Source organism: Chlamydotis macqueenii, chromosome 6 (assembly GCF_036417535.1).
Source record: "Chlamydotis macqueenii isolate bChlMac1 chromosome 6, bChlMac1.mat, whole genome shotgun sequence".
Classification (NCBI taxonomy): Eukaryota; Metazoa; Chordata; class Aves; order Otidiformes; family Otididae; genus Chlamydotis; species Chlamydotis macqueenii.
Genome location: NC_141561.1, coordinates 29,298,621 through 29,318,180, shown reverse-complemented (window position 1 = coordinate 29,318,180; position 19,560 = coordinate 29,298,621). Strand labels below are relative to the sequence as shown.

Genomic DNA, 19,560 nt, shown 5'->3' with positions numbered 1-19,560 from the left:
ATAAATAAGTATTTGCCCAATGAAGAGGGAGGGCTTTGCCAGGGCCATACTAATTTATCATGTCAACTTCACTATGGGGACTGTTTTCTTTTCAAGGGCCAATGTAAAAAAAAAAAAAAAAAAAAGAAGAAAGCACAATGTGATGTGTTTCAAAAACTGCATATCTGAAAAGTTTCAGGCTGCAGTATGCCACCCAAGGAAATCAAATGTAAAGTTCACTGCCTCGTCCTTTTCTTGGCATTGTGTGAATCACAGCAAGGAGATTTGAAGATCAGCTGTGGCTGTGATGCTGGTGGCCAGGCTGTGGCATGGCCGGGACCCTTCCTCATCCCCACCGACCCTCCTGCACCTTTGGGCCAGAGCCCTGATCCTGCCTCTGCCTTCTGCGTGCTGTGGTGGTGGCACCTCAGGACAGGAACACCCCTCTGCTGTGCCAACCCTGCCTTGCAAAAAGAGATGCCAGTCCCTGGGGAGACCAACGGAAATTAATTATGTACATTTTATGTGCACTTATTTGTACAAATATTGTTAAGTAATAATTGATGAGTCCAGCAAGAAGAGCTTCAGCTGCAGCCACTCTTTGTGATTTTGCTTCAGTCTTGCTTATCTGAACTTCCGGTAGCATTTTACAAACTGCAGCGCTTGTGTCAGGTGTTGCTGAAGTCTGTGTCACTGCTGGAAATCAGGCGTGGCATTAATTCTCTCAGAGGCTGTCTACTTCCAGGTAGCTTTTTGACTATGACTGCAGTTTGGCATGGTTTTGTTTCCCTGCAATATGTTAAGGCGTGTAATTGTACAGGTGTATATAAAAACAAACAGTATTGGTGTAGTTGCAGATTTTCAAGGAATTTCAACACGGCATCCATGGGGAAAAGCATTCAAATTATTTAAATCTGAATTCCTGCCCCCAGCCCACAGCTTTTAAATCATTCGGGCACATGAGAAAGCGTTCACCCCTGCTGCTGTAGCACTTCAGTAGGATTTGGGTGCCAGGGTCCCTCTGCAAACGCCAGCAGAGCAGGGTCCCTCTGCTCTGCCTGCCGGCCACGGGCTGAGTGCCGCCCTGTCTCCCTGCCGGCCAGGTCCCTCCTGCCTGCGGGGCGGCAAGGACCCTGGTCTCTCACGTAGGAGCCCCGCTCTAGGTCCAGTTATGCGAGGTCAGTCTTGGTGCTGGGATTTGCAGAGCTGGCAGCCCGCAGCCTTGCGACTCTTAGGTGGGAGCGCTTGCCACAGATGGAAGCAGAAGCACACCTGTCTTGGTGCAGCGTGCAACCGTGTCCTGTGCGTAAGGTGAACACCAGTCTCCTCTTGTACCAGTACATGGTGGGTCTGCTGTGCTGGGGCTGGTTGGGGGCTGCATCACAATGCCAGATGTGATGGCCGTGCACCCGCGGTAGGCAGTAAGGCACAGCCTTGCCAGTCTTGTGCTGCTGCAAACTGCCCTGTGGTCGCCAGCACCCGCTTGCTCAAGCAGTTCGTTATCAGGGGTCACTGCTAATTCGAGCAGCGCCTGAGCTAGCACAGCCTCCAGCTGGGGTGACTGGCAGGCTGCCCACTGGCACCAGGAGCCCATAGTCACCTGCACTGGGCTCCTACTGCTCCCTTCCTGGGAGCCGGAGACTCGGCAGCGGCGCAGACAAAACCGGGATTTGCTGCTCTACGCGAGAGGGGTCGAGGGCCAGGGAGGGCGTGCTGGTCCTACAACAAGAGGGGCAGGAGGTTCCTGCCCTGCTTTGGTGCAGGCAAAGCCAAGAGCGAGATCAGTGCTCCCCGGCTTTGTCCCTGCCCAGAGCCTGGGCTGAAAGGCTCTTTGCAAAAGTCTGCCGAGTTCTCTTAACAAGGGCAAGGGCAACAGCTAGTCTTTACAAAGGAAGCTCACTTAGTCCTTTTCTAAAGTCTTTCAAAAGTCACAGTCTCCTTCAGAAAGGCAGTTTGCCCAGGTAAACAGTGTAGGCTGACAACACAGCAGTGAAAGAACCGAATACAGAAATATTTACCACCTTTTTACTTTCTGCTTCTGCCAGGAACCGCTGCATCCCAGCTGGAAATGCCTCAGCAGGGAGAAGGTGCGTCCATGAGGACACAGGGCCTCCTGAGCAGACCCGGCTAGCGTGGTGGAGCTTCATGAACACCTCTGCACACGGATTAAAGGTAAAGCGATTTCCTCATAATTTGTAGAGTTTTCTAACAACAGCAGCAAGTTCTTAGGGGCAGGAATCACTTTCTCTTTTGTCCCCAGGGTTTGGCACAGTAGGGTTTGTGCAGGCACAGCGTCTGTCACTAACGTGGATGCACATAAAGCACTGCCCTCTCACACTGTACTGCAGAGATGAGTAACACGCCTATCAACTGTACTTGCACTTACACCATATTTAATCCTGTTCTGGTTGCTCTGCTACGTGTTCATAAAAAACCAAAAAGGAAACAGAAGCACAGAGCAAGCCAACAGATGTCTACCTGACTCTTAATTGGATTTTATGTGTCCCCAGTGTAGCAAATACAGCATTATTTACAGCCAGGCTCTGAGAATTAGATACATCTGGAGGAGTGGCAAAACCTGAACCGGGCTGCAAGAGTTGATAGATGAACTGAAATGAAGAGCTGCCCCATTTTCCCCTTCTTATCTTCTCCCTTCCCACCTACGTACCTGTTCCCCAATGTGTGTTGAATCAAACCAAGATATTGCCCAAGGGAATGCTTATAAAAATGAAAAATACCAGCAAAAAAAAAAGATAATTTCTGCTCTTGTGGTGCTTCATCAGCATTTTCTACTTGTACGGCAATGATGGTAATAAAAAGGCTGCCCTCTGCTCTCAGCTATAATTTGGATAATCAACTGAAAGCTGTAATGAAACTGTCTGTGATTGCTTTCTGCTGGGCTGCTAGTGCACAGAAACTCACTGGTGGGGAGAATTAAAAGTTATGGCTCTTGCTACAGGGATACGCCACTGTGTTCCAGAGGAACACGTGCCTTGTGATTCTCCTCGGTGTGGCTTTATTACTGGCAAAACTTACAGCGCAAAGCAGAGCGGTATAGGAACTTGAGCCTTTTTTTTGCCTTTTTTTTTCCCAAAGTTGTTAAGCTTATCCAGGTTGACAGTGCCTAGGCTGGGTGGACTTGCACACACCGAGGATTTCGGAGGTGGTAATGAGGCCTCTGGCCTTAAAATCCCAGAGGACTTTGGAGCGCGGTAGCAGCAGTGGCTGCTCTGTCCGTAGCTGCCAGAGCCCAGGGAGCGATGGGCAAGCCAGGTTTTACCTCCGGGAGGAAGGCAGGAGCCACGCCGTGCTTAGAGTCTTTGCTTTCTGGGCTCTGTTGCGGGCATTTGGGGTGCACGGGACCGTGGGTGCTGGCGTTGCGCAGCAGCAGACCCGGAGCTGAGCCGTCCCGGTGCGTGCCGTGCCGCGTATGCCCCGGCGAGCGGACCCAGCGCGGGGTGTGAGCGCTCCGGCGCCCCCCCTCCGGCCGCTGTGCCCTTCCAGGGGAAACCCGGGGGTCCCGGGCGTCGGGAGGGCCCCGCTGGGCGAAGGGGAAGGAGCCGGGCTGCAGGCAGCGGTGATGCAGCGCCCGCACCGCCGTGCTCGGCCGCCGCGGGACTCGCTGTCCCCGGCGGGGGCGGGGCCCGCGGCGGCGGGGGGCGGGGCCCGCGGCGGGGGGCGGGCCCACGGGCGTGCCTGGGGCGGGGCTGTGGGCGGGGCGCGGGCACGGCGCGGCGCGGGGCCGCCCGCCCGGCCCAGAGCGCAGGTGGCGGCGGTGGCGGTGGTGCGGTCACGGTCCCGGTCCCGGCCGGGCCCCGCTCCCGGCGCGGCGGCAGGAGGTGCCCGGGGCATGCGGCGGCGGTAGGACGGGCGGCGGCGATGGGCGGCCGGGGGCTGCCGGTGCCGCTGGTGCTGGGGCTGCCGCTGCTGCTGGGGCTGCCGGCGGCGGGGCGCGCCGCCTCCAAGGCGCTGGTGTGCCAGGAGATCACGGTGCCGATGTGCAAGGGCATCGGCTACAACCTCACCTACATGCCCAACCAGTTCAACCACGACACGCAGGACGAGGCCGGGCTGGAGGTGCACCAGTTCTGGCCGCTGGTGGAGATCCAGTGCTCCCCGGACCTGCGCTTCTTCCTCTGCAGCATGTACACCCCCATCTGCCTGCCCGACTACACCAAGCCGCTGCCCCCTTGCCGCTCCGTCTGCGAGCGGGCCAAGGCCGGCTGCTCGCCCATCATGCAGCAGTACGGCTTCGCCTGGCCCGAGAGGATGAGCTGCGACAGCCTGCCGGTGCTGGGGGACACCGAGGTGCTCTGCATGGGATACAACCGCACGGAAGCCACCACCCTGCCGCCTTTCTTTGGGAAGCCCACGCGCCCGGCCAAGGATGCAGCCAAAAACCTGACGCCGCTCGGGGGGCAGCGTCCCTCGGGGCCGGACTGCGGCCGAATCTGCAAGTGCAAAGCGCCCCTGATCCCCATCTCCAAGGAGTCCCATCCGCTCTACAACCGCATCAGCACCGGGCAGGTGCCCAACTGCGCCATCCCCTGCTACCAGCCCTACTTTACCCAGGATGAGAAGACCTTCGCCACCTTCTGGATCGGCCTGTGGTCCATCCTCTGCTTCCTCTCCACCTCCACCACCGTGGCCACCTTCCTCATCGACATGGAGCGCTTCAAGTACCCCGAGCGTCCCATCATCTTCCTCTCTGCTTGCTACCTCTTCGTCTCCTTGGGCTACATCGTGCGGCTGGTGGCAGGGCATGCCAACGTGGCTTGCAACCCAGAGCACCACCACATCCACTACGAGACCACAGGTCCTGCCCTCTGCACCGTGGTTTTCCTTCTCCTCTACTTCTTCGGCATGGCCAGCTCCATCTGGTGGGTCATCCTGTCCCTCACCTGGTTCCTGGCAGCGGGCATGAAGTGGGGCAACGAGGCCATCGCTGGCTACGCGCAGTACTTCCACCTGGCTGCCTGGCTGATCCCCAGCGCCAAATCCATTGCTGTGCTGGCACTCAGCTCCGTGGATGGTGACCCAGTGGCCGGGGTTTGCTACGTGGGCAACCAGAGCCTGGAGAACCTGCGGGGCTTCGTGCTGGCACCACTGGTGGTTTATCTCTTCACTGGCAGCCTCTTCCTGCTGGCTGGCTTCGTCTCGCTCTTTCGCATCCGCAGTGTGATCAAGCAGGGCGGCACCAAGACCGACAAGCTGGAGAAGCTGATGATTCGTATCGGCATCTTCACCGTGCTCTACACCGTGCCCGCCACCATCGTCATCGCCTGCTACATCTACGAGCAGCACAACCGGGAGGCGTGGGAGCAGGCACAGAACTGCTCCTGCCCAGGGGACCCCCGCCGCCCCAAGCCCGACTACGCTGTCTTCATGCTCAAGTACTTTATGTGCCTCGTGGTGGGCATCACCTCTGGCGTCTGGATCTGGTCCGGCAAGACGCTGGAGTCCTGGAGGCGCTTCACAGCCCGCTGCTGCCGGACCAGGAAGCCCACGGGCGCGTCCGTGTATGGCGAGGCCAGCCCGGCGCTGGCGGGCAGGACGGTGCTGCCCAGCATGGCCTCCTACCACAAGCAGGTCCCACTGTCCCACGTGTGACCGGAGGGAGCCTCGGTGACCCCAGCTGCAGGGAGGAGAGGGTTGCAAAGACCCTGGGCCACAGAAGAGGGGGTGGCAGCTGGGCCACCCCCAGCATCCTCAGCCCCGATGTGGTGGCGCTGCCTGGGACTGAGCGTGTGCGCCCGCCGGGCACGGAGCAGCCGCGGCCCCGGGCAGGGCCGGGAGAGGTGCTGCCAGCGATTGGGGGCAGAGGGACAGGGAGGCCTGGAGCCTGGTACCGCTGTGTGTGCCCCATTTGGGGTCCCACACCCTGTCTGGGGTCCTGGGGTGCTGCTGCCTGCAGGCCGGTCAGGTGGCAGGGAGCCCTGGAGCACTGATTTGTATCCCACAAGGAGCTCTGGGCAGGTCCCGCTGGTGCCGGGGAGAAGGAGAGGGCTGCAGCAGGCAGGGCGGGTGCCGGCCCCCGACCCCGGGTGATGGGCTGGCACTGGCACTGAGCCGCTCGCCAGGGCCCGGGGGAAGGCGAGGGGCCCGGGAAGAGCTGGCTACGTCCGTGCCCCCTGGGCAGAGTGTGACGGTGCCCCCGGAGCCCCAGGCACCGCTGCGCGTTGCGGGGGAGAGGGCTGGGGGGCCCCCGGTGCCACGCTGGCTCTGGCCCCGCTGGGGCAGCAGCGCGTTGAGCTGAGCGGGAGCTGCGCGGGCCGGGGGCTTCACGGGCGGTGGCGGTGCAGGAGGAAGGGGCTGCGGAGGGGAAACTGTCACGCGGCCCCCGAGGCGGGCAGGGACAGGGTCCCAACTGTCTGGAGCGCAGGCGGGGAGCAGGGGACCCCAGACGCCCCTTCTCCCAGGGGGGAGCGTGTGCCGGCTCTCCCCGGGCAGGGGGCTCGGGGCTGGGCAGGGGCTGTGCCGCTGGGGCTCAGCTCTGCCGCACCGACTCCTGGGTTCGAGCCGCCGCTCTGCCGTGGGCAGCCAGCTCCACCACCGCCCGTGGAGCAGCTCGCCCCAGAGAGCCGGCGAGGGTGCCGTCCCAGCACGGGGTTCGCAAGGAACACGGGGCACCCCTGGCTCCGGCACCGAGAGCGGCCTCCTCCTGAGCTGCCCTGCACTCTGGGACGGGGCCGATGCTGTTCCACGCCTCCGCAGCGGGGTGAGTTTCTCGCGTCTCCCTCACGCCGTGCAGGTTCCCCGGGGTGAGGTGGGCAGCCCCGGCGCCCTGCCCGTGGGACGCGGCGCAGGAGCTGGGTAGGGCACAGCCAGCCCTAGGGAGGTGGTTGCACTTCTGCATGGGGGGGTTTTCCAAGCCAGGCGGCAGCCTGTCTTTCCTGGGGAGCAGCTGGGTTTACCAGTCAGCCAGCTTCAGCACTTCTTGCTGCTTGTTTTAAAGCTGTGCCTCTGTTGGAGACAGTGCCAGGCTTGAGAGTGAGCAGTTAATTTAGGAAAACTCAGCAGAGCGCTTGAACTCCCTTTCCTCCGGCTTTCCAAGCTTTTTTTCACTTTTCCGGGTCAGGCAGCAGCAGAGCACTGACAGGACCGGTGCCTGGCATTAAGCAGTGATGACAGCTGGGTTTAGATAAGTAGAATGATGAGGGGGTCGGGGGGGGGGGGGGGGTCGGAACAGGACACACACCCTTGTTGTCACCCTGTTTCACCAAACACGGTGAGGGGCTTTGTCTGCGGCATGGGATGGGGCACAGGGGGTGAGAGGTGGCTGCCTCTGGTTTCAGCTCGCTTGTGAAACCACTCGATGTTTTTTCCCCCACCCCCCCCCACCCTGCGTGGTGATCATGTACGTAGTGCCCAGCCATTACGTGAGTCCTTTTTGCCCTCCTTCAAGCGTGGCACCCTGACCTGGCCACTTGAGCACTGGAGAACAGCTGCTGGCTTTGCTCCCGTGGGACTGCAAGGACCCGAGGTTGTTCTCAACACCCTCGGACCACTTCAGTCGAGAAGGTTTCCGCCTCATTTTAAAACCAAAGCCTGGGAAGTGAGGGGAAGCTCGAGTGGCTCATCCACTGATAAAGGCCTTGCCAAGCCTCCACGAGTGCCACTGGGGCATTCTGGCCAGAGCAGCCAGCGGTGCAGGGACGGGGGCTTGGCAAGGACTGCGCTGCTGCACATATCAGCACTCCTGCGACAGAGTGCTCGCTCCTTCTGGCGTGCTGCAGTACTTCATCGTGGACAGACTTGCACCTTGTGTTCCACACTGTAAATAGCTGTATTATAGCCCGGGTTGTACATACAGGAGCCGTAGCGACCTTTGAGACAGGTTTGGGCCCAGTGTGTTCTCGGCAGCGGGGCAGGTCAGGCGCAGAGACGCTGTGGGTCATCTCATGCTGTGATCCAGGGCATTAAATGACTGCAACCTGCGCCAATCCACGCCTTGCTGGACTCCTCTCTTTCTATAGTGCCTTTTGTAGATACAGCTAAAACGCACATCATGCAATACAAGGAGCAAAACCATGTCAAAGGGGGTGCTTTGTTGGTTTTGTTTTTTTTTCAAAGTGCAACTGACTGTGTAAAGAAAGTTTCGTTTTGTTTTGTTTTGTTTTTTAAATATAAAAAAAATAAATCCAAGATTAGGTACAAACTGTTGCCTATTGAAAAATGCAAGAGCATTTTCAGTTTTGAGCTAACAAACAGTTGGTTAATACAACCAACTTGTGTTTGAGCCTGGCTTCTCAGCAACAAGTGGCCGGGGAAGGAGCCACTACCATGCGCCCTGTGCGCTGTGGCCGATTTACTTGTTGGTTTTTGCCTTTTCCGTTACAGATGGTGTTCAATGTTGTTTAAATAACTGTACTATATTTTGTGAAAAGATGAAGAAATTTTATTCAAAGAGAAGTATTGAGATTAGTTATTTATGAGGACTAAAAAAAAAAAAAAAAAAAAAGAGTGTGTGTTGTTTTCTTTGCTTCTGCCAGAGTATTAATTTCCATAAAAGCTTAACTGGGGCGGGGTTGGGGAGGCATGTGGTGGAGGGCCCTGGTCACGGGGGATGGTGGGGGACTGATGAGACACCTGCAGCTGCGTGGCACAGGAATAGCATGTTCTGTCTATGCGAGCCCCACACAGCGCTGCCCTCGGCATGCTCGGTGTGTGGGGGCTGTCATGCACCTATGCCCTCGCCGCTGACGTGCGGTGGCCCAGCACGGCGCTGTGCGTCTGGCCTGGGTGCAGCAGCCCGGCTCTGCACTGAGCTGGGTTCAGTCCTCAGGGGCTGCCGTGCTGCTGGCTGGTGCCCATGACCTCCCTGACAGTGTGTTTCCTTGACAGGCCAAGGTCACACTGCGCTGGTAGAAGAGGGTTAACTATCAACTTTTATTGGCGTTCTGCAGTTTGCACAGTATCAGTCTCTGCCCTGCGCTGAGATCAGGCCCTGAAGAGGTGCCCTTTGATACTTTTCAGGCCAAGCAGCTGACAGCTCTTAGCCAAGCAGGATGCTGCGTCCGTGTTGCCATCTGCTGTGCGCTCTCTGGTGCTGGGAGGAGCACTTTAGGGAGGACAGCAAGGGGTTAAGGCTGGCTCCGTGGTGACTCATGGTGCAGGACTCTGCTATCTAGTTAGGTGTGTAGGCACACACCAGGTCCCACTAGATAGGATCTCTTACCTGGAAGCAGCATTCCAGCACCCAGTGATAAACCTGACAGCTGCACAGCCTGACTCACCAAGTCCTCCAGTGATCTGATCTGCTCCCACCATGTTCACGTACCAGCAGAACACCCTGTCAGGGGCTAAGCCTGTCCTGCACAGGGCAACTGTTTTGGGATGTGGAGGGGACATGCACCATCTCAGCAGGGGGGTTCTTATTGAGGAGCTGTGGACACTCGCCACCTGCCTCCAGAAATAACTCTGGCAATTGGCTGGCCACCTTGTTGCCACCCTGGCCTCCCAGGAAGCCAGTGTGTCCTCAACTCCTCAGCAAACAGGAGTTTGGCACCCCTGTCAGCCACTACCTACCCTGAGCCACTGTTCTGGTGCACGGGAAGGGCCATTACTGCAGGCAGCCATTTGCAGCTCACCCACAGGATGCTGGTCCTGTGCGCAGACGAGTGGTCGCACACAGCCTGGCCTAATGCTTGTGCTGCTGTGTTGCTGTCGTGCTCTCCATGTCCCATTTGGTCAACGTCAGCCATCCTCAAGGCAGTCACTGGCTTCCCTGAACAGTGTAAATGCAGCACTTCAGGTGGAGTGGCACGGTGAATGACACCGACAGCCTAGGGACCATGCTGAGTCTCAAATAGGCTTTAATACTACAGAGCAAGAAGCGATTGATTCACAAAAAAAAAAAAAAAAAAGGGGGCACCTCAGAGGCAGCCCAAGACTCTTCTAATCCTATGGCAAGCAAGTCCATGTTCAGCCAGTTAAATGCTTGTTCCCCAGCTGGTCACTTGGGGAGGTGTTAGTAAGTGCACTACAGTCACGCTGTAATTCACTGCATATTGTCAAACAACTTACTTGGTGCAAGTGTAGTTTTCATAGCTAACATTAAAGAAAGTCAGTCCTACATAATGGTGCTGTGCCATCTTGCTGTGGGAAAACTAGTGCAGGATAGGGGCAGGGGCCCGCTCGGTGCTGAGCTCTGAACACTCTAGGCTCACCCTGCCCTACACACCCCTGCCAACCCCTGTGTGAGCTCTTGCCCCAATTGCGCTTCTATCCTCTTCTGCTTGCTCAGGGTATGCTTGCCACCTATACTCTCATCCAGAAGTGATGGTCTTAACATTTATTCCATCCCTGAAGTGCCTGTCCTTCTAACTGCCAAACCCACGCTGAAGTAGTTCTCATAAAATTCCCTTAGAAACAAGATACACAGTCCCTGTACACAAAGGGAAAGGGCTGCTGGAGCCCAAGGGCATCACATAGCCCACAAAGGCATCCATGACTTCTCACCCTGGCTGACCACTAGCACACGATGTCTGTGTTACTGTTGGTGCTCACGTTATTCCTGCTGGGCCATAACACAGCTATTGTCTCTGCAAACAGTGTTTACTGCCAGATGGAAGTGCTGCCCTGGAACTGAATGCAGGCAGAGGTCACCTCAACAGAGATTAAATATTATTCAGCTGTTGGGTAAAGAGAAACAAGGTACATGGATCCTTGTCAGCAGAGGTAGGTAAAAATCTAATTCCAGTATTCTTACTATGATTATAATTTTTCTTTTACCTTTTTAAGAAGAAAAGCAGTGCCAACATATAAAGAATAGTTAAAGCTAGAGGGTAACCCCCATCCCTCAGTTCATTTTCCAGCAGAGGCACCTGGATGTAATTCCTGCTGAAAGAGTCACTGCTCAGCCCTTCAGAAGGGAGCTGTATGGTTTACTTTCTATTGTTTACCCAAGAAATGCACTAGCTGTGTTTTCCAGATTCTGACTCTTTTAGGGGGACCAGAAAGTTAAATGGAATTGCTATTTTTCCTCTCTTAAAAGAAGCTGAGTTGTAGTTGAGCCCTGTTTAGCATCTGCTGAACAGATCAAAATCCTATTGTCAAGGCACTCTAGACTGTGCTACAGTAAAACCAAAGCCAGTTAAGGTTGGACGCAAAATTAAGTTTGGAGCAGCAGTCTCCCGCATGATACACTGCAGAAGCAGCCATCAGCTTAAGCTGCCATTCACCTGCCATCCACATCAGCAGGAAGAGCCTCCATCTCATCTGGCAAAAAAGGTAAGCGACTGCTCCGAGTTCCTGCTGAGCACCTCCCAGCTGCATTTGCCAAAGCCCGCAGCAAAGTGCATGCACTCACATCTCACAAAGGTGAAGGCACCTGGCAGTGCAAAGGAAGGAAAAGCTTGTTACCAGTTAGGTCACAAGTCAGTCCAGGAGTTGGTCACTTGTAACTTCCAATTTAGTGCCTAAGTGAGGACTCGACTTAAAAAACACCAAGTGATCCCCAGAGAGGCAGGCCCTAAAGGACATATAAGTGCAAAGAAGCTGTGAGTGAGTAGTTATTTGAGCAGCCCGAGTCAAATTCTAAATCCAAACAGCGTGTGGGAATAGCCAGGCAGCCACGCAAGACTCTATCAGGCCTGCAGCTGAAGCAGGCTGCCTGGCCCTGCCCCACGCTGCTGCCCCACGCTGCTGCCCCAGTGGCTCACAGTTGCCGAATGACCTCTGCTGCTGGCTCCCCCGACCTTCACTAGTCACTGTGCTAAAATTAAGGCGAGGGGCTGCTACTGGGAACGGAGAGACCTTAACACACACCACTGGGGATTTTTTTCTTTCTTTTTTCAAACTTGAGAGAAGCTGCATAGCACCAGACACTTGTGAGGGGGAATGAAGTCAGACAGCTGTACAGAACACACAATTCACCTTTAGCTTTAATTAAAATAGAGTTTATTAGCTTTTCTTTTAATACAAACATGAGAAAGGAAAACCACCTGAAGATGTAGCGTTATTTTCAAAATTGAATTGTGATCAATACCTGAAGTGCCAAGTTCCATGGACTGGCGAGCCAGGGGCCGGCGTATTTGCATACCGCTAAAGGCTGTACACATTGTTTGACAGTTGAGTGCAGCCACACGGGTGATTACACTCACCCAGCCCCACTCTCAAAGGAAGGCGTATGGGCTCGCGATTCAGTGTAAGTTTCTGGGCCTTGGCTGGAAGAGGAAGTGCACAAAACCCGTGCCATTCGGAGGGAGATCCGCTCCTAGGACAAACTGCCTAGAATCTATTTGGATCCAAGAAGGGAAGATACTACAAAGACTTGTAACAGGAAGAGTCTAATAATACTTATCCTGTTTAGAGTTCAGCTTCAGAGCCTGAAAGTAAGCTCCATTCCAAAGTCTCAGAAAGAGCAAAACCCAAGCCTCTAGAGCAGCTGCACAAGATAAAATTCACTTTGCAAAAAAAAAAAAAAAAAAAAGGTTTTATAGAAAGCTTTTTGATAATTCTCAATTGAACACTGTTTTTCAGTCTACCTTGTTAGGTAGTCCAGGATTCTCAAACTCATTACTGTCTCATTATGAATGTAAATCCCTCCCAGGAAACAAAAACCCGAGGAGAGCCAGATGGATGCACACTATCAGCTTTAGGAACTCCACTGTATATAGCACAAGAGATCTCGGCAGAACTCAGAGAAGCAGTGCTGCACACCTGCCATTCACCACTGGATTGCTACACTGTTTGGGATGGTGATGATGTTTCCAGAACAACTTTCTCATTCAATGCCTCAGAAAAATATACAGATTGCGTCTCTTCCAGAGCAATAGAAGTATCAGAAAATGAGAGAAGCACCATAATTCACAAGAAATGCAGCATGGACCCTATACATTTTAACAATACATAAAACCATATCTCTGCCCCTAGTCAAAACATTCAAAGTCTTTTGACAATCTCTACTGGAGTAAAGTTGTGGGTGCAGAGTGGGAATTCCTTCCAGCTCGGCAGCTTCTTGGTTATGAACAGATCACCAATAATAGCAGCTTTTAGTAGCCAAACCAGGGAAAAGCCGTCAACATGTGTCTATGCTACTGTTTTCAGGTCCAGAGTGGCTTTATACTTTAAGAGTCTCATGTTTTGTTTTGTTTTTGTTAACACTGCATCAACCTGAAATACAAATGCAGCGAGACTCTGGATGACAAGGGGAGAGGAGGGAAGAACATTGTAACTATAGTCATGTGGTTAGTGTTTAAATTCTAAAATTTAAAACTACTATTATTAAAAACTCAAGAGTTCACAGCTATAGGCCTACATAGTAAGCAAACATCTGTGGGGGAGAGGAGAGAAGTTTGTTTTTGCACCTCTGGATACATTAGGAGGAGAGAGTTGATATGACAAAAGGCCTTGTCTTTTGCACCAAGTACGCTCCTCAGGCTCTGGGCTGCCTTGGCCAGTTTACCCTCCTCTCCTCCTCTTGCTGGAAGACACCATCACCGCTGGCGTGTGTGCATGGAGTGGTGGTATTCCTCCGATTCATACAGATGCTGGTTTGTGGTGCTGCACCTTTCTCTCTCCTCAGGAGAGGATGGCATTAGAACGGCGGATACCAACTAAATTATCAGCACTGAAAGATCGCCTCATAGCAGCTTTTGACAAGTCTTTGTATTTGTCTTCACACAGCCGGGAGATAGCCTGGATACCATGTTCAGATAGAAAATGAAAAGCACGCATTAGAAAAAGTTTGAACATTTCAAGGAAGCTTTCATAAGTGTAATACCAACAGAGCGGGCACTCTGTAGCAGTGACGATGGCCAAGAAGGGAAGGTCAGCCCACTGCTCAGTGGCATGGCAATAGCCATGGCACTTTAATACAGCTTTTAAATATCAACACATGTGGACAACTTAGTATTTAACTGCTTTTTCACTCATTTATTGGCTTGCCTCTGCTCTGCTTATCTAGCTAGTCAAGCAGCCTTTATTCTGGTGCAGCTATTCCAGTAACAAGCCTAATTATTTAAATCCTAGTAACACATGATTGTCCAGAAAATACTGTGTTTCCCCCCTGCAAGGCCTATTTCTGATTGGAGCCTTCAGGCATTATCAATGCAAATAAGAAAGGATACCAGTAATAAAAGACTGAACTGAATTTCAGTCCTGAACATTTACTTCCATTAATAATTTACCACCTATCACCAGATGAACTTTGGGAGTCCTGCAATCGGCTATGAGCCTGCACCTTCCCTTTAAGGCAGCACCCATTCAGCACAGCCCAGTGTTCTGGAAGTTCAAAAGGTGAAAAGCACTCCGAGCATGAATAAACTCCTAAGTGTGTTTTAAAATAATTATTTACATTTATTTCTGGAGGCATGCATTTGGCTCAAGAGTGGCATTCTTTGAGACACTGGCTGCACGAGCTCCCAGTGCAAGACCAGACAGACTCTCCATCCTTTCTTAATGCTACCACATTAATCATAAAGCAACCTGGCTTGACATATTTAGCCCCAGTCGCCCATATGGTGTAAATCGGTTTTCAGTCCCTGGAATACTAATTCACTGCTTCATACAGGCTCCTATCAGCTGCTTGTGTGCTTCTAACCAAAAAGATAGAATTAAAGATTTTAGCAAATGGTTTAAATATTTATCATGTTTTAGAATTAAAAACCAAAATGTCCTATATACATGCATTAGTAAGTGCATTATGGTAAATCACAAACTGTACTGAAAATAATTACTCTGGTTTTAAATACCAACCCCCTAAATGCTAGCAAAGAAGAAACAAAACAGGCTCACAGTCTGTAAATCATCCACTTATGCCTGGGCATTGAGCAGTTCAGTAAACAATTTCCTGTGGAATATGAACTGCCCTACAACCACATTTACAATTAGTGACAGTGTTAGCTTAAAGTGCAGGTAACAAGGGTGAGACAAAGCAGAAGAGCTGCATTGCTTAACTTTAAATAGAGGAATTTGTAGGCATATCATACCTATCATTCCAAAGGACCAGGAGGGATCACACTTATTCCCAAAGCTCAGCCACTTCTGAGCCAAAATAAAAAAAAAGGCACTCCGCAAAATTATTGGGGGTGGACAATGGAACACTATAAGCCAAGAATATTGTAGCACACCCCTCTTCGAAAGGGGCTATGGTACACAGGGCCTGCAGTAATGCCTTTGTTGAAAGGTCAACAAAACAACATGCAGAGTCATCAATTAAACCTGGACAGATGAAAGGTTGCATTGATCCAACAAGAAATTTTGCCTGGGAACGCAGGTAATTTAGGTATTTTCAGAAATATCTTACGTATCTCCAACAACCAGGAAGAAAGACTGACTCTGCAAAAGTTCAAGTTTTTTAAAAATGAGCCTTCATACTGAAGAAGGCTGTGGGGACTCACAGATGGGCAGCCTTTCCCATCGAGCAGAAAGAGCCAGTAATCTGTATTTACACTCCTCTGGATATTCTGAAGGACTCCTAAGAAGTGGCTACTCCAGAAGTTTATCTTAAAGCAACATTTCTTTGGAAAGGTGAGGTTCTAAAAGTTGTGAAAAAAAAAATTCTTATTTCTGCAGCTGTCCCTAGACAAATGGTTTATTAAACCATGAGAGCAATAAGAGTGCTCCCTCTAAATTTAAAAGCGGCTGTGCAGTGGGATGCAGTGGGAAACCTTCAGCTGGTAGTATTTAGAAAGGTCTGAGTGTGACTGTCTCTAGGTGCTTGGAATACAGACTGTGACCAGGGAAGGAGAGACAATCCATTACATATGACACTAATCCTTTCAATCTTAAGTAGCCTAGCTGAGCTACAGTTCCCAAAATAACTTCCATTTTATTTTGTGATCCGCTAGACTTCCGTAATCTGTCCCTTCGTTTCCTCAGAATACTAGCTTAGCCTAGGCATGGTTTTAAGTGCTAACTGTAGTTATAAAGGGGTTAAATTAGCCTGTAATACACTAATTTAAAAGCTTTTTAGTTTTTCTAACTGCCACTTAACATGATTAACCACAGATGCTCTTACTGCACATACAGAGTCCCCCGCTCAGCCAATCTCAGACCATTACCTCCAGTTTCTGTGCTCTCTCTTTACTGAGAGGCTCCAGCAGAAAGCTCAGGTTATTGTCATCTGCTAGGGAGCGAAGATCGAAGTAGTATTTGGCGTAAACACTGGCAGGAACATTGATATTAAACTGCAGTAGCTCCAAGAAGTGTCTTTCCATCTCATTCCTAGGAGGCACAAGGGATAGAAGACAAAGGAAAAAAAAGATTGTTTTAGCTGGCTGAAAACACTGAGGAGACCTCAAGCTTGTTTTTAAAACCAGCAACTTTGAAATAGTCATCAAGAGCTCCGCATTATTAGTTTCGAGAGACAGGTCATTCACTAGTGCTCAAAACAAGGTGCAGCTTTTGAGTCCTGGCACCTCCGTCTCAGAGAGAAAGGTAAGCGCCCTGTCGTGCTCTCACTCGGCTGACCGGAGAGGTTCATTCTTCGGAGTTCCATTAGTGCAGCTGTACAATTCATACGCCATTCTCACTCTCATACGGCCCCACACTATAGTGATCAGATGAAAGGAATGATGTATGCTGTTTATTAGCTCTGAAGAACTTGCAGACATTTTCACCAGGCTGATAACAGGAAGGGGGTTTATTGAAGTAGAGGCAGACTAACAAAAGGAGTAGGCAGATCACCACGGCAACAAATGGATCTATGAAGAGCTGCTGCTATTATCTCACAGAAAAAAGCCTCTTGAAGCAACATGGATTCATCTCCAATAAATAAATAAATAAGCAGCATTAGGTGGGAGAAGGAATTTTCTCCTCAATAGCATTAGGCAGGATAACAAAGTACTATGTCAAAGGGCACTGTCCAGTTTTTACTCACTCGTCTGTTTTCACTGGGCAAAATACTTGGAGGAAAGTGGGAAGAGAGCCATAACATGAAAAAGGCTGCCTGAGCTACTGTACTGTGGTCAGCTAAATCGGAGATGTTCTACAGAGGAAAAATAATCTACAAATTAACCTAAAAGAAACTGGTGGTACTCAAACCAAGCAATTCAGTTCAACACAAACTCACAGTGACTGTTACTCCTGGTAGCAGACCTGTCTCTACAGAATTTAGCAGCTGTGTAGGCCAACCAAGAATACAGCAGGAGACAGGTTGCAGAAATTCAATGCCAAGGCTGTTCTTGCTTTTTGGAAGCTTTTAAAATGAATGTTTTCCCTATCAGAGAGAGGGAAATAAATGAAGGAATCATCCAGGTTGTGTCCTGTATTGGACAGCAGGTCTCAATATGAATAGCAGCTTTGTGCTCGTTTCCAGCATGGTGGACTTGAGTATCATTGAACCTAGTGCCAAAATTAATTTCCTGTTCATATGGTCATAAGCCTATAGAAATGTAAATCAGATAATGTTTTGATGATCAGCTGATCAGAGCTTGATTTACCCTGTGAATAAATGCTCTTCAATACCTCTTTTGTACTGACTACACTAATACATTTTAATTGTGTAAAAATACAATTCTTCATTGGATTAACAAGTCTATTAACAGTGGTTTAAAACCTGGAAAAGGATAATGCCCATGTGTTTTCTGTGCCTTATTTACAAATATATGTAGCCAAAAGAATGAACAGCATGTGTCCCCTTACAAGCAATCATAGCAAGATTAGCAGCTGCAGAGTTAATTTTTCAGTGATTATGGATTCAATCTCATCAAAGCAAGTAAGTTTTGACAGGAATTACTTCCAAATATCGATTTAATTTCCGTAGATTTTTTTCACCATAAGTAAAACAAAACACAAACCACCACCACCACCCCCAAAAGAAAAACCCCTTTAAGTAAAAAAACAAACAAACAAACAAAAACAAACAAAAAACCCACACCACACCTTTGCTGTGGCCAAATGAGAAAAAGGCTTATGATAGAAAACCATAAGATGGACACTTTACCAATGTTAAGCAGGAAGCAGCTATGGTAAATGAACTCATCTGCCAGTCGTAAGGCTTGGATCTCGTATCCTTTAACAAACTTTAATGCACTATAGCAGTTTCTGAGAGAGCCACACAGTTGTGAAGTGGGGCTGCCAAACAAGTGTCTTCAAGCAGTAAGGAGAGCGTGTTTGGTGGGGACGAGGTGCACCTACCTTCAGAAGAGGTGTCTGGCTTGTACACATACACACATGCGCACACACACGGATTTGCAAATTGGGTGAACCCAATAGCCAGATATAAACCCTTAGCCAGTTCCACAGTGATGTAACTCCCATGCTTGGCTTGCAGTGGCTCAACAAGAGCAACCATCAGATTAGTCAGACCATTCTAGATACATAGAGCCAAGAGGAAAATTCACAGAAAGTTTGTGAACAAAACATGCCACCAGGCCTTGTAGCCAAATCTTTACTGCACGGGAATGGCTCACCCAGGGAGCAACACCTGGTAGAGTCCTGCCAAGCAATCTTTAGCCAGGGAGCTGCTGGGGTTTTGTGTGGATCTTTTGGCAGCATCACCAGCTATCTCCAGCTTTAGAATGCAACTGTGCCTGGAATCTTTTGCAACTGTTTTCTCTCAGTAACACTTGTATTCAGAATACCCAATACTCACCATCAAGTGACTAGTTTAAAAAATATCAGACCTACTAAAGCTGACAATTAATTGTACCAACTACTAATTGAAAGTAGACTTACAAACTTAAAACTCAGTTTTGCTGAGTATTTTAAGCAGTTTTCCAAGGTCCTGATCATGGTGATGTTATACAGCCCAGGAACAGTGAAGTCTGCCAAGCTGCAGCACTGTGGGGACGGGGATGGACACACCTGGGCCACTGTCAGAAAGGGATTGTACAGTTTTTGCCATATCTAAATTCAAAAGTCTAAGTAATTTCAAATAAGATTGGATTACAAAAATCTCATCTTCAAATTGGAGGAAAAAATAAGCCTAAATTCGGTCTATTTTCCCTACCACCATCACTGCTTTGAAAATGTAAGTACTGACAATTTCAGGAGACCCAGCATCGACAATAGAGAATAAACATCCTGCTTGTTACAGATATTTTCAGTGCTATCAATTTGATTTGTCCCAAATAGGGCCAGAAGAAAAGACATCAAAAAGAGCAAGATGCATACTCCAGCACTCCTAGCATCGCTGACCCCACTTCAACCATCTCAGAGTTATTTGCAGCAATGCTTCAAGTATGTTCCTCAGACAGATAAGCACTCTGAGCCAGGCTGAGTGAAGATGTACATTGCATAAAACCACTAATTATCTTTCCTGAAAGCAGGGGGGGCACAGCCCTGCATTTGGAGACAAAGAAATCCCAGGCAAGGGGTATGTATAAAACAAGGTACTATGTTTGCTGTTGCTGTTTGCGATGTGAAGTAACCTGAATAACAGTAACTACTTTGGTGCAGATAACTCCTCCGTATTTAAAGATGCCACCCCCCACCTAAAAGGAGGAAAACTGGATATTCCTCTTCCTAAGGAGTCCCAGCTAAATAATTCCTTACTATATTTTAAACATCAGCTTCAGACTGAATCCAGGGAAGAGAGCCTGGGGTAAGAACAGACACTCTCACAAAAGCAGCCTCCAAGTGCTGTGTGCAAACCTGTACCACCTCAGTCTGCTCCTGTACTAGAACTCACTG

The 19,560-nt window shown here is 50.5% G+C and overlaps 2 protein-coding genes and 1 long non-coding RNA gene across 3 annotated transcripts in view; 2 read left to right on the top strand and 1 right to left on the bottom strand.

The window, feature by feature from the left end:
• The first annotated feature begins 1,710 nt into the window (after window positions 1-1,710).
• On the top strand, window positions 1,711-19,529 carry LOC147600225 (uncharacterized). Its single transcript, XR_015258995.1, has 3 exons — window positions 1,711-2,151; window positions 10,534-10,659; window positions 19,003-19,529. It is a non-coding gene; the product is annotated as an uncharacterized LOC147600225 (long non-coding RNA).
• Window positions 3,859-8,088, top strand: FZD5 (frizzled class receptor 5). Its single transcript, XM_010115638.2, has one exon. It carries the CDS (start codon window positions 3,859-3,861, stop codon window positions 5,587-5,589), a length of 1,731 nt encoding a protein of 576 aa, XP_010113940.2. The 3' UTR covers window positions 5,590-8,088.
• CCNYL1 (cyclin Y like 1) overlaps window positions 11,864-19,560 on the bottom strand; it is a 33,789-nt gene continuing 26,092 nt past the window's right edge. Inside the window, exons 9-10 of the mRNA XM_086751581.1 lie at window positions 15,987-16,149; window positions 11,864-13,620 (exon numbers count right to left, since the gene is read on the bottom strand). Of these exons, the coding sequence (XP_086607707.1) occupies window positions 13,504-13,620; window positions 15,987-16,149 (280 nt within the window). The 3' untranslated portion in view covers window positions 11,864-13,503. The remainder of the gene's footprint in view (window positions 13,621-15,986; window positions 16,150-19,560) is intronic.

What these genes read in the sequence shown, in the direction of transcription:
- FZD5 (XM_010115638.2), top strand. Translation starts at nt 3,859, where the DNA reads ATGGGCGGCCGGGGGCTGCCGGTGCCGCTGGTGCTGGGGCTGCCGCTG.